The 14,861-nt window shown below is 41.5% G+C and overlaps 1 protein-coding gene across 1 annotated transcript in view; it reads right to left on the bottom strand.

The window, feature by feature from the left end:
- IL1RAPL1 (interleukin 1 receptor accessory protein like 1) overlaps nucleotides 1-14,861 on the bottom strand; it is a 339,537-nt gene that overhangs the window by 276,977 nt on the left and 47,699 nt on the right. Inside the window, exon 3 of the mRNA XM_060273627.1 lies at nucleotides 791-977. Coding sequence (XP_060129610.1) covers nucleotides 791-977 — 187 coding nt within the window. The remainder of the gene's footprint in view (nucleotides 1-790; nucleotides 978-14,861) is intronic.

Below are 14,861 nucleotides of genomic sequence, written 5' to 3'. Positions count from 1 at the left end.
CCACCAAGATGATCAAGGGTCTGGAAACTAAGCCTGCGAGGATTGGTTGAAGGAATTAAGTATTTTAAACCTGGTAGAGAGGAGACTGAGAGGAGTTTTGATAGCCATCTTCAAATATCTAAAGGGCTGTTCATATGCAGTATGGAATAAGCTTGTTTTTCTCCTGCTCCGGAGGGCAGGACCCAAATTAAAGGCTTCATGTTACAGGGAACGAGATTCCAACTGGCCCTGTTAGCTAGGGATCATGGGAGTTGTAGTTCCAAAACATCTGGAGAGCCAAGGTTGCCTATGCCTGATCTAGGCTATTGTGCATGTTGAGGCCAGCCAAGCGCAGATCAGGTCTTCTTTGTTGAGCCGACTATCCTTAGATAATTCTGCAATGGCAGCTTAGCTATGTCTGATATTTGTTGGATAAAACACACCTTTATACAATGAGCTAGATTTAAAAAAATCTCACATTTCAGAACTAGAGAGCTAGCTATATTTATTATTACTTTACATATTGATATATGCATATATAGCCTTGAGGATGTATGTGGAGAGGCAAATAAAACAACCAGAATAGATATATGAGAAAGAATTTCAAATTCAGTTATTCCTGAATACAGAAATGGGCATTTTACTTTCCCAGCAAGTATTCTGCAGCTGCTCTCTTTCTCTGTGTCCTTATTAGTTTTCTAAATCACACCAAGCTGTATTTACCGTTCAAGTAAATTCTTCAGATTACTGGAAATGCATCGGAACATTTAATATTTTGTTGGAAGCAGCCAAAGCTTTTCATATTTCTTACCTTATACCACAGGATTTCAGGCTCTCTATATGGTATTAAGAAATCCTGTATGTCAGGGCATGAGATTTCCTTGCTTTTGCTAAGTTCAGCTTTTTCAAAGTATTTCATCTTTGAATTGTAGCAGAGGCCAGTGTCATTTTCACCCACTGTCAGCGAAATGGATACTTTCATACAGTAAGTAGAGTTTCTGCAATACAGCAAATAAAAATAATGGTCTTGTGAATAATAAAACAAAAAAAAGCACCAAACATTGTAATAATGCGCTTTTTAAAAAGTTACAAGAATCTTATGTACTGTACAATAAAGAAAAGGGTATATTAATATTTGCATTAATTTGCTTGCAATTTTTATTTAGCCACTAAGAATATAAAAAAAATGTAAAGAATATTTTTAATTCCTCATTATAAGCTAGAGGTATTCCTTCTTCAAATGCCTTTATTTCTGTATTTCCTACAGGAAAAAAAGCTTCCTTCAAAGACAGTGGCAGTGTTAAGACGCATTAACCAGCAAAACTGATAACTCCCCTGCTGGCAAACACTATTATAGCAGCTCCCAGGGCTTGTACAAATCAGTTTACAGCAAATAATTTCAGATCCAGACAGGAACCTCAACCATCACACCATGAGCTAGATTGCCAACCCAGCTATTCATCAGATCAGAAAAAAAGTTTTTCAAGTGAATAAAGTATATATTTCTATAGTATTTAATAAAAACAGTTCTCGAACCTTTCAGTTCTTAGAATATCAATTACTTGCAATTGCTTTTAAAGAACTAGAACTACCAGCTTGTTTACCTTACAGCATAATTCTATGCACATTTACTTTGAATAAAATCCGGAGTTCAACAGGACTTACTTCTAAGTAAATGTGCATAGGATTGCAGCCTTAGGCTCTGTGACCTTGCATTACAAAATCAAAATCCTGTTCAACTATTATAATTAAGCACTCTCTCACAAGCTTTTCATTGCCACGTGTTCGTGGCAAATGTACAGTGTTACCTCTGGTTAAGAAGGTCCGGAGGTCCGTTCTTAACCTGAAACTGTTCTTAACCTGAAGTACCACTTTAGCTAATGGGGCCTCCCGCTGCCGCCGCTGCGCAATTTCTATTCTCATCCTGAAGCAAAGTTCTTAACCTGAGGTACTATTTCTGGGTTAGCGGAGTCTGTAACCTGAAGCGTCTGTAACCTGAAGCATCTGTAACCCAAGGTACCACTGTATTGAGAAGCTAGGGGAGTTTATCTTGCACTTCTCTCATTCCTGTGGTGCTGAAGTCAAAAAAAGGGGAAAGTATTTTATTCTAATTTTGGTTTTCTCTGTGGGTGACTTCACAGCATGTTAAGGTTGGTCACCCTCTTCAAAGTGTACTAGCATAGCCAAAGACTATTTCCCCTACTGTTCTTTAAATGCCTTTTGACCTCTAATCTGATATATGTGTATCTGACAGTGAATACATTTAAACTATTTTTCATTGCTTGCCCTTGCAGATACCATGTGTCTTAGTGGCCCTAAGACTTCCACAGAAAACAATTTACCATTCTATAGTTTGTCCATTTTTCAAATGGAAAATATGAAGGAAGCAGAGAAAGCCACAGAACTTCATTTACATAAATGGAAAATACCTAACTTGAAAATGAAAGCAGTAGCATACTGGTAAACATCTGCACCATTGTAATTTGCCTGGATATGTAGTGCCTCTCCACCTTTTCCTTGAGGGCAATCAAGGACAGGCAATACAACAAATGCAGGAGTGTTTCCAGGCCCTTCTTCCTCTATGAACCTTCACACATACCTTGTTTGCCAGCTGGAGATGCTCTCTGGAATCCCTACTAAAATATGTGCATCTGATCTCTAGGAATACATGATGGACCAAAGAGCTGTTGTAGACAATACTTGCCTACAGCCCATCTCCCTTCTCCTGAAAGTTTAGCTACCTAATCCCAGATGCATGGCTGTCAGTCGTCCTGTTACTTAGTCAGAGACACTCTATTATTATGTCTTGTGAGAAGTGATTTAACAGCAGGGAATATGAAGGAACATTCATGTCTCTGTAATGTACAATCCATTTTGTTTGGAGCCATCAGTTGTTAAGTTCATTATGTGCTACTGAAGCAAAGGTTTGGGGAGGGATGTAACACAGTGGCAGAGCCTTGCAGTGATCAGAGCTCTGCATTTATCCCCTTCATATTCAGTTATAAGAATCTCTGAATGGAAACCAGGAAGGATGTCTCACTGTGACCTTGAAGAGCAGCAGCCTGTCATAGTAGACAAGTGCGGAGGTAGATGGATTTATCACCCAGAAATATGAATTATCAGTAAACTCGCTATATTCAGTTTCTAAGACTAGGTCATTTGAAATGTTTAACAACATGTAATATTTGTGCAAATGAATCTTTTGCATATTTCTCTTTTCCAAGCTTTCTTAAGATGCAAATGCATAATAAACAATATTGTAAGAGTGATTCATGGAGCCCAGTATTTTATTTATTTCTTGCCAAGATGTATTTTAATAACATAACTTTAAATCCCACATGAAACATTTAACATTCCTTTTTCATATAAATGAGAAGGAAACTGCATTCCCCCCCTTTTTTTTTTAGTTTTGCAAATAACGGAAGAGAAGTACACAAAAGAATTCTGCCGAAGAGAATCATCTATGCTCAAATGTCTTAAAATGCTATTGTACATGCTTCACATGCTAATATATTAAGCTAGGGTTGCCATATTTCAAAAAGTAAAAACCAGGACACCTCCAGATATCAATTCCGCCTTTCAAATCCTGGTAAGGTCCAGAAAAGTCCAGACGTATGGCAGCCCTAATTAAGCAAACTACAAAGCCAAATCTAGGAAATATTATTCAGGTCACAAAGTTATTAATACATCTGAAACAGATGCTGCGGTACATATTTTAATTTCCAGCAGTTTGTTGAACATGAAACTACTGTGTAGAATTAAGGGACAGACTGTGACATTTTCTGGGCAATGCCATTTCTCCATAGGGGTGGGGTTGCAGGCAGGCCTTGTGCACTCCCCGTGAACAGCGGGGGGCATGACAAAGCTGCCCGCATCATTGGAGTCCCAGCCACATCACTCCCCACGGCCGACCATTCCGGTTGGCTGGGGGGGCATGGCTTACCCCATTTAAGCCGCCGCGTGGCCGGGAAGCTCCCTCTCCTTACCTCCTCCATCAGATTAAAAGGGAAATCAATGCTGAACCACATTCTAAAGTGGAGTATGAATGAACCACCACACAATGACAGAGACTACCTGAGGCAATTTCACTTCAGTCAGCTTAACTTGGGGAGGAGGAGAGGTAAATGCTATTTTCAACAACTAAATCAGCAGCAACAAACACACTTTTATCATATAAAGTAACTTATGCTAGCAATGACCACTCCCCACATCAAATGGGGGGGGGCAACTTTTGCGTGGTCATGCACAGCCCCCTGGATCCCAGTGCGGCTCCCGGTACTTCGGACTGGCTTCATCCTCCCCAGGCTGGATACCTGGGGTCTCCGCCTACCTCAGTCAACCGCCCAATCCTGCCTGGGGAGTCATAGCCAGGGGATTGGCCAGGTAAGGGAAAGGACCGCCCTGCCCACACAACGGAAGGTGTAGCTTACCTGGGAAGCGGCAGTTGTCTCCAGAGCTTCTCCCACCCTCCACTCCCTCAATTAAGTCTTCTTTTGCAGGGGACTGGGAGGGATGAACGCCCAGCGCCTGAGCCAAGGTCTCCCTACATCTGAATCTTAATAAAGTTGTGGCCAATTTTAATCCCATAGCAAGTTGTCATGAGTCATTGTTCTGCTTGGGGGTCGCCTGGGGTTTGGGGTACTCCACCTGTCCATGCAAAAGCATTGAATGCTTAATTTTATTCAATCACTAAAATGATATCTAAGGGCACTTCATCATATACCATGACTGACCAATGTACAATAAAGAGTACCCCACTAACTTCTGATACATGTATATATTCTTTGCTCCTCAGCATATACAGCCTTGTTTGATTGTCTCATGGGCTGGAGACAAGTCCTGGGTAGTACCAGGTGCAGTCTGTTTCTCCTATGTTCACAGTAAAAGGAAGCATTTTAAAACCAAGCTCCCCCAATCATAACCATAAACAATCCATAGACAGCCCCCTATGCACTGAAATAAAAACCAAAGGGAGTTGTGAGGCAGATGGTATAGCACCGCCACTGCATTGGGAAGTCATCCTCCCCCATCTACAGGTTCAGCTTATGTATGAACACACCTGAGGCATGTAACTAATGCATACATGTAGTGAAGATACTTGATTGGAGCTCTATGCACACATGCTGGCCGAATCCATGTTTCTTTATTTCAAAGCTCTAGCCTTAGTTTCATTTTCAGATGACCAAGATTTAAAGTTATTATTTATATCTTACAGCACAAAAGTGAAACCAATGAATATATCCCTAGAGTGCACGACATTTGGCTGTATATGTGAATTATCATGCAGGCATAAATATTTACTAAATATTATTCCACCTCCCTGAAAACATCTACTTTTTCACATGAGGAACTTTGATATATGAATCCCTGTGGACCCACATGTGTGGGTGAATAACAAAAAGTAACGCCTGGCTCCCTGGCTTCAGATCACAGGGCTTGCACACAAAGAGCCCCGGTAGCAGAGTATTAAACTCACAAAAATAAGCAGTGCAGGAAAGTGTGAGGAATATAGGTTGCAATGAGCAGATCACATAGTGTTGAACAAGCTTAAAATGCTTTACCTACTGATTCAAGGTCTCAGCTATGCATTGTTTCATGCAGAAGCAAGGATAATACAGGCAAAATACTATTGAGTAGAAAGTACAGAGTGTAGTTCCAAACATGTACTGTAGGTTTGGGAGAAGCTCATACATGTGCTCCTTGGTGGATTACATGATACACAGAAGAGACAGAAAGCGTCACTACCTCCCTCTCCAGATACAGTGGTACCTCGGTTTAAGTACACAATTGGTTCCAGAAGTCTGTACTTAACCTGAAGCGTACTTAACCTGAAGTGAACTTTCTCATTGAAAGTAATGGAAAGTGGAATAATCCGTTCCAGATGGTCCGCAGAGTACTCAACCTGAAGCGTACTTAACCCAAAGTATGAGTGTAATTGGTTCTGGAAGTCCGTACTTAACCTGAAGTGTACTTAACCTGAAGTGAACTTTCTCATTGAAACTAATGGAAAGTGGAATAATCCGTTCCAGATGGTCCACAGAGTACTCAACCTGAAGCGTACTTAACCCGAAGTATGAGTGTAATTGGTTCTGGAAGTCCGTACTTAACCTGAAGCGTACTTAACCTGAAGCGAACTTTCCCATTGAAAGTAATGGAAAGTGGATTAATCCATTCCAGACAGATCCGCGGAGTACTTAAACTGAAAGTACTCAAACCGAAGAGTACTTAAACCAAGGTATGACTGTATATAGGCCTGGATAAAAAGATCCACCACACAACAATAATGCCGCCCCCCAAAAGCAGGTGTAGGAAGTCCCAGTGTTCTAGGGCGACTATTGGGGATAGGCGGTGCTGGCAGTTGTAGGTAGACTACAAACTCTAACATGAAAGGAAGTTCCTTCCATTTGTGCAGTGGTATCTCTGGATCAAGCATATCGGTTTGGCACTGATCTAACCCCATTAGGATGTATAATGTCCACATGTTGCCAAATGCAATGAATGATTTCTAGAGGGAAGAATAAAAGATACATATTCTTCTTCTTCTTCTATTTTCTTCAGTTTTGCGAACAACGTGGTTACAACATGCAGTGTTTAATAAATTATGGATCATTATGAGCAATTTTCTTCGTGTTAATTGGAGGCTCTGATTCAAGTGGTTAAAATCCAAATGGAATTTCCCTGTGGGGTTTTCATTGTGTATCATAAAATTGGTACAAACCTCACAGTCAGTGCCCTTTTCAATATTTTACCATTACTAATGTAGCAGAGGATCAACCAACCTATTAGCTTCCCATGTTTATAAATTGAAGAGAGAACAATTAATCTGGATGAACTTTAGTTCATTAATGATACGGATGGGTAATGAAGACAAGTGTCTCAAAATACCATCTATAATAGTAGGCAATGTTCCAAAGTATTCCGTTACTTAGAGGATGAAAAATGATGTGAAAAGACTCTTGATTGAAAACTTAAATTTACTGCAGAATTTACTGCAGAAATACTACTGCTATTAAAGTGGTTGGGGGGGGGCAGAGGATTGGAATTTATTGCTCTGCCTCCTTGCTTCTCTCACTGTTTATATGCATAGGGAGAACAGGTATGCAAGCAACAAACCTCTTGGACGGCTGACACATACTGTAGTTACTGGCTGGGAGCAACTTTTGTGGGCTGGTGGGGTGCAGAAGTCCAAGTGTGGTGTGTGTGGCATGTGTCTGGCAGGTTTTCCTCCCTTCTTCCTCTGCTTGTGTTCTAGTACCGGTTACCTGCTTTCAGCTATAGGGGTCGCTGTTTGGTAGTACCTGATTGGTTAGCTGTCAGATTCTGGAGCTCCCTATTGGTGGCTCTTAGGTAATTCACAAAATACAGAGTCCATTAATAAAACACAGTGTTCATTCATAAAGCAGTAACATAAGTCTCCATTGCTACATATTGGGTGTATATTTCAGTGGTTGAACGTACAGGTTTATGGCCATGCTGTAGTGCAGTGCTTATGCGACTGTGAATAAAAGGTGGCTGGGATCATTGTCTTGGGGTTATGGGGGGGAGGTAACAAAACTGATTTTCAGTAAGTGCCTCTCCCTTTATTTCCATAACAAGTCCTTGAGTCTGTACTCTGAATAGTGACACCAGGGACCTAGTAGGTGCAGGCTTGTCAGTCCAACCCCTGCACACTCTCATCAGGGCTAACCTTAAGGCAATTAGAGAAATTTGGCCAAATTGGGCCCTGCGTGCCGCTCCTATGGGGGCCCCCACACCAGGGAAATCTAGATGGATTTTATTTATATCTATAAGATTTTGCAATCAGAAATCTTTATTGGATATATAGACAGAAAACACAAATGCAATGTACAATAAATAAATAAAAAACAGAAAAAAGATATATGGGGTTTAAAAATTGAGGATATAAGTAAGAAGATAAAGGTTTGATAACAATATGAAGAAAGTAAAAAATGGATTGAAACTATAAGGAATATTATACCGCGCAACCAGATATACGAATCTAAAACTAGCAGAAGAAAGTAGTGTGGAAGTTGAATTTGTAATTTTAAGTTGAATTTGTAATCTGAGATTTAGGATTCGGAAACAAAGATATGGACAAATGTAAAAGATAAATTGTAAATATAACAAATGTAATGTAACTAAATGTTTAACTATGTAATATGCTTTATGTGGAAATTAATAAAAATAATGGAGAAAAAAAGATTTTGCAGACTTTGGCTGTGAACTGGGGCCCTACAAAAAAAATTCAAGTGGTGCCCTACTGACTAGCCCTGAGTCTCATAGTTGCTGGGCCTGAGTTGCCCTACCTTTGCATGAAGTCTTGGGTTTGCAATTTTGGGAGAGGGGAGATTGCGGCACTGGGGAGTGGGCAGGCTGGCGAGACCCCCTAGACTTAGAGGCCCAAGTTGTCCTGCCCTCACATGAAGTCTTGGGTTTACAATTTTGAGAGAGGGGAGCAGGGCCATCTTAAGCATGCCCGGCGCCCTGGCGCCGTGGTGCGATGGATCCCTCCGCCCCCGCCCCTGCCCCGTTTCCGGGCAGGCGGGTTCTGCGCATAGCGTGGCTGCCGCAGGCGCAGCTGCACTGTGCCACCCAGCCTGCCGTAGGGCTGGCCCTGGGCCAGGGGGCGCTGCCCGCCCCCTATTGCGACACCCCTGTGCGCGGCGGAGCCGGCCCCAGGCCCGCATGCCTCCAGAGAGCGGCCTGGAGCCGCAGAACAGCTGAGAGGCGCGCCATGGCGCCCCGCGCCACCAGACCCGGGCCGAGAGACGGCCCTGGAGGGGAGGTTGCCTGCTGGGGATTGGGCGGGCTGGTGAGGCCCCCTAGATTTAGAGGCCTTAGGCTTCAGCCTACTTAGCCTATACATAAATCAGGCACTGCCTATTAGAATAGCAAGTTACAAGCAGGGTGGCCATGAGTCTTACTTTACAGTAGGACAGACAATTCTTTATTTGAAGGACTGAGCTGCCCAAGTCTGGTTTAATGGTATAGAACCCTAAGATGGGAGAGAAGGGTTTCATCAGTTGAAGCAATTTTGTGTTCCTTTGGGATGAAGAGCAGGATATAAATGCAATAAGGGAAGACTATTGTTTTACTGTTTTGTTTTAATTATTTACTTGTTTTTATCCTGTATTTTATTCTGTGAACTGCCCTAAGATCTTATGGCAAAGGGTGGTATATAAATCTAATAAATAAAAATAAATTAATGAATTTCAAAACATTAAACAGCATGGCCCCCAAGTCCTAAAAATCATTATGCATAAAATTAATCATAAAATGTCATCCTCCTAAATCAAAATGTTTTCATAGCACAATTACATGCTTAATGAGGGATGGTGCTCATCAATATTCAAACAGGCCTGATTAAATAGAAGAGTTGAGAGCAAGTGTGAACCTCAAGTTCTTAAAACAATGGACTGAAAACAGAGCAGTTCTGCTTCCAGAAGCCAGTTGTTTATGGACAAGAGATAATTTTTAAAACAATGCATCACATGATGGAATAAATTCAGACTTTATTATTCTGGAGCAGTCATTATCTACATGAACAAAGAATTCTGGGGTTTTTTTGCAGTCTGGTTGTGCAAAAATCAGCTCACACTGAGGACTAACTGGATACAGCAATAAAGTCTGTTAATGTAATCTGATTACTTATTTCAGGGCTAAAAAGAAAGAAAGCTGCTCCTTACTACACCTTCTACACTTTTTCTTTGTCTTCCAGTTTTTACTCCCTTTCAGATTTATTTCATGTAAATAAATCAAGGGTTACTGTAAGTAAAATAGTTGCTAACCCAGGCTAACTACTGTATAAATCAGCTCTTTGGCTTATACTATGGTACAAATTAAATTCAACAGTATCATACCAGGGATTTATGTGGCTTCCTTCCTGTAAAGGTAAATCAACTTTCAAAGAAGTGGGCTGCCCAGCACAATGAAATAGCCTTCTATTAACACCATACTCACAACAGCACAAGTACCACAATGTATTTGTTTTAATTAGCTTAGCCAAATTAATCACACCAGGAAGCGGTGATCTAGTTTATTGCATGCTTCAATTCTCAGAAGCAGTAAAAGCATATCCCATTCTAATAAAACAAGCCCACTTTATGATCCTGAATTGCTGCGGCTTTGCAGCATCATCTGGAGACGACATCATGTTTAAATGTCCCTTGCTGTACTATTTGCTGGTTGCCAAGTTATGCCCATTAATTGATTTATAAGATTATTGATCTGTTAGCTTATTGATACATTTGAGGGTGGGGAAAAGATCCTTTTCAAAAATGAACAGTTTTGCACACATCAAAGGAGAGGGAAAGAGGGAAAATCATACAGGGTTGCCTTCCCCAGGTTCACAGAGACAACAAGCGTACATGGGCAAGCAAGATTCCACCCCATTGCCCCATAAGGGTTTTGGAGGAGAAAGCCACAAGAGGGTGCTGCCCTGAATCAGTTAACTCATGATTGCTTCTCCTTACCCTCCGGGGTCAGGAGCCCAGTTTTCAAAGCAATTGGGTCAGGTACAATTAAGTCTTCTTCCCCTGAAGGAACTGGAGCAGGCTCTTGTTACTCTTTAAAATATGCAGTGTCACCTGTGTCATTTATGTTGTGTAGTATCCCATGGGAATGATATCCCAGGTTATATTTTGGCACCTGAGGCGAATGACAGAACGGTATCCTCCCCAATATGGAAGAAAGAGTGAGTAAAAACCAGGAACAAGGGTTTGGGGTGGGGTGGGTAATAAAGACCTATATTGAGACCAAGGCGGTGAGTCTACATCAGGTCTACATCAGGAAAAAGGGCAAGAGGATCAAATCAACATTACAGTTGGTGGTTGAAGTGGGGATCAAAGACTAACAGGGAAGGGGGGGCTGCTCTGAATCACTCAGGGCAGGTGCAGAGCCCAGGAAAATTCAGAAAACAGTCTCCACCATTTCCTTTCTAGGGGTGGGAGGAAACCAGTAGTGCTTCCCATTTGTTGAGACGCCACTGTAGAAGGAGGCCACAGATACATTATCCAAGGAGGGTGTGGCAGTGGCAGCAGCAGGCAATGCATTCCTTGGAGGCTGGATCTGCTGCCCCTGTAGATCTTGCTGCCTGAGATGATTGCCTCAACTTCCTTCATGGGCAGGCTGGCTCTGATCAGGAAGTAGCAGTAGTCATGATATCATGTATTTACAGTGGTAAGGGGCCCCTGACCATCAGGTCCAGTCGTGTCCGACTCTGGGGTTGCGGCGCTCATCTCGCTCTATAGGCCGAGGGAGCCGGCGTTTGTCCGCAGACAGCTTCCGGGTCATGTGGCCAGCATGACAAAGCTGCTTCTGGCGAACCAGAGCAGTGCACGGAAACGCCGTTTACCTTCCCGCCAGAGCGGTCCCTATTTATCTACTTGCACTTTGATGTGCTTTCAAACTGCTAGGTGGGCAGGAGCTGGGACCAAGCAACGGGAGCTCACCCCATTGCAGGGATTTGAACCGCCAACCTTCTGATCAGCAAGCCCTAGACTCTGTGATTTAACCCACAGCGCCACCTGGGTCCCTTTTTTTACAGTGGTACCTTGGTTTAAGAACAGCCCTGTTTAAGAACTATTCGGTTTATGAACTCTGCAAAACTGGAAGTAGTATCCTGGTATGTGAACTTTACCTCGGTCTAAGAACGGAATTCCAATGGTGGAAGGGCACCGGGGCAGGAGACCTCATTAGGAAAAGCATGCCTTGGTTTAAGAATGGTTTCGGTTTAAGAATGGACTTCCTGAACGGATTAAGTTTGTAAACCGAGGTACCACTGTATTTAAGCGTAACAGCTGAGCATAGAAACTGGGACTTGCTACAAAGGCAAGACTCAGGTTCAAAAGGTTCTTATACCCAGAGAGGGGAGTAGCTTATTTTACACACTAGCCATGTCTATTAAGGAGTCAGGCAGCACACACTATATGGTAACCTATGGTATCTGACATCTGTTCCTTATACCTGCCCTTTAAATAAAGGTCTCATATTGGGCACATGCTTTAAGGAAGCCTCTGTGTGAAAGCAACCATGAAGGGACAGAGCAGACCAAGTGCGAGCATTGGTCATTACATCTGTCTTTTGGGCAGATGGCCCTCAGGACTTGCTCATTTTAAGAGGGCTTATTATGTTCTCCAACATCACTTAAGAGAAGAATGTACAAGTTTAACGGACTCATTATAGTTGTAGCAAATGGCAAAACAATTGGCACTTTCCCCCTATTTACAGGCTTCTCACTTACCTACCCAGAAAGCTGTCTGTGGACAAATGCCAGCTCTCTCGGCCTGAAGCAAGATGAGCACTGCACCCCACAGTCGCCTTTGACTGGACTTAACCGTCCAGGGGTCCTTTACCTTTACCTTTACTACATAGTGGGACATGATTACTACCACCAATGAGATTGTAGTTTGTTCCTGGAGAGCAAAATTTGCTTAGTTGGGTAGTGCTACATAATTTCACTATTTTGAATGGAATTAGACAATATTCAATTAAAGGGCTAGATTAGCACTCAAGTTCCTGGTACATGAAATCTAATTAAGTTTGAATCAGATAACTCGAGTAACTATCTATTCTAGTCACATATAAAATTTTGTTGCCTCACATTTATTTACAATAGCCCTTCTACCCACGCATCTTTTGATCCCCCTCATCATAAATACTTGGTTATGGGCTTGCCAACTCCCCTAGTGAAGAAGCCAGTAAAGAGATTTTGCTTCAGCATTACACAACCCTGGCTCATTTTATCTCTCATTAGAAGTCAGAGTCAAACACATTATTTTGAAGGTATGAAGATCAATATTACACTGGCATGCTCCCACAGCTTAATCCAATTCAAACTTCTCAATAAAAGAAGTGCCAGAGCAATTTATGACAACATGCTGTGTGAAGAAGGAGTGAAGAAGATGGCTCGGATGAATAAAATTAAGTGGAGTTCTATAATATCCTCACTGAGCATTAAAACAGAAAGTAAAGTTTATTGTAGAAATTCTGAAGCAAATATTCCACTCCCGAGGAAGAACATGGGATTTCTCTAACCTTTAACATAGGTGCTCTGTGGCAGCTCTGGTGTGCACATAGATCTATTCATTTCAGTGAGGTGGAAAGCTCTGTGTACACATTCAGATGCACTCTTCAAGCTGTCTCCTATACTGATGTGTAGAGGGAAACCCTTATCTTTGTGAAAAATGTGAGTACAGCTACCAGGGTGTCACTGGATTAGAGCTAAAATATCCTATAACAATCACCATACAATCATTTAAATGGGTTTGGGGATGAGAGTCGTGCAGAGGCAAGTGTATACTCTGTACATATGCAAGTTTCACATACTATCTATTCCCAGAAGCAGATTGCCATTAAAAATGTTTTAGTGGCAAGTGTCTTTGGGGAATTGTACTAACATCTGAACAAAAACAAACAAACAAACAAACAAACAAACAAAAAAGCCTCAAATAAAATGCCCACAGCTGGTTTTTACTGCACATAATATGGTATTAATCAAAGAATTTTCACATTAAGCACATTTCCAATGGTGGCAGCCACTTACAGCTAAAGGGAATCTGACCCACGAGATTCACTAACTATTCAACCCATTGTAAATGTGTTTTTTATAATTATTATTATTATTATTACACACACATTGCATCAGAGGCTTTTGTTGTGATAAAATTAATTACTTTAGCACTTTAAATTTAAATTTTCTTACACCCACAAATAAGTGCATTGGCAATCTCTGTCAAATAACCACTTGAATAATTGTGGCATTGTGAATAAACTGTATGACTAGACTAGGCAAGAAATGGGTTCAAATCCCTGCGTTCACATGAAACTCAGTAGATGACTTCATCATTCAGCTTTACTTAATTGCACAAGACTGTTATGAAGATAAAATCGGATAACCCAGATATTGGAAGCATATTACTATCTATGTGAAAGAAAGATTAATTATGCAAGTAGATTTTATGTTGTGAACATACAGATGAGCGGAACAGGAATTGATCCTTGCCCTGCTGCCTTGCCAACCTTGCTTTCATGCTCTTAAGTAAATAAAGCTGTGGCCTGATTTTACCCAACACTGGCGTCCAGTTTGAGTTATTTCCACCACACTCACAGGGCACATATATGCACCCGCCTGGACAAATAAGCACCTTCTGTAAAGAAGCAGTCCTAATGTACTTGTGACTTAGTCAACATTCAACTAGCTTACAATATTCAACTCTCATATCAAACAGCAACTTATTTTGCCTTGGAGCAGATGTGTTTATTATCTTTCAGGACCCAGTTCTCATTTGCACCAAGGTCCCCTTTCTCTGCTGGAGGAGTGAAAAGAAAACACATTGTAAATGACACACAGTTCCACAGTGTTCAGTTCTTGTTTTGTAAGCGAATTTCTTAAGATTTCAGCATGGAGGGCAACGAAAGAAAACATGCATTGCATTTTAATAACGTTATGAAATTCTTTCCTTTTATACTTTTCTCAAGGACACTTTTAAGGTACCATAATAAAGATTAGGGGTATGTAGTACCTAACTAACTAATTCCACCAGGGCAAGCATTTCTGCTTGTGCCACAGAAACCCCCCTCCCCACACACACTGCATGTCCTGTCAATCTGTTCTGGAGGCTTTCCCTCCAGAGCATATCTAGAAAGGATACAGGATGTGCAAGGGGAGAGGAGAGAAGGGAAATTCTGTAGCATAAAAATAAATCCTTGCATTGATAGAATGAGGTGGTCAAATACTCATAGTATAAACATTCAGTAGAGTATATATAACAGACCTTATATGTGTAAACATATGTATCCATGTGTTCAGGGATCCTTCAGAACGGACACTTCCCACATGATGGTGCAGATACGACCTGTGTGAAAGATTTTTCCTCACAGTG

This window comes from Zootoca vivipara, chromosome 4 (assembly GCF_963506605.1).
Source record: "Zootoca vivipara chromosome 4, rZooViv1.1, whole genome shotgun sequence".
Lineage (NCBI taxonomy): Eukaryota > Metazoa > Chordata > Lepidosauria > Squamata > Lacertidae > Zootoca > Zootoca vivipara.
The sequence above is the reverse complement of the archived record's forward strand: the minus strand, read 5'-3'. Positions and strand labels throughout refer to the sequence as shown.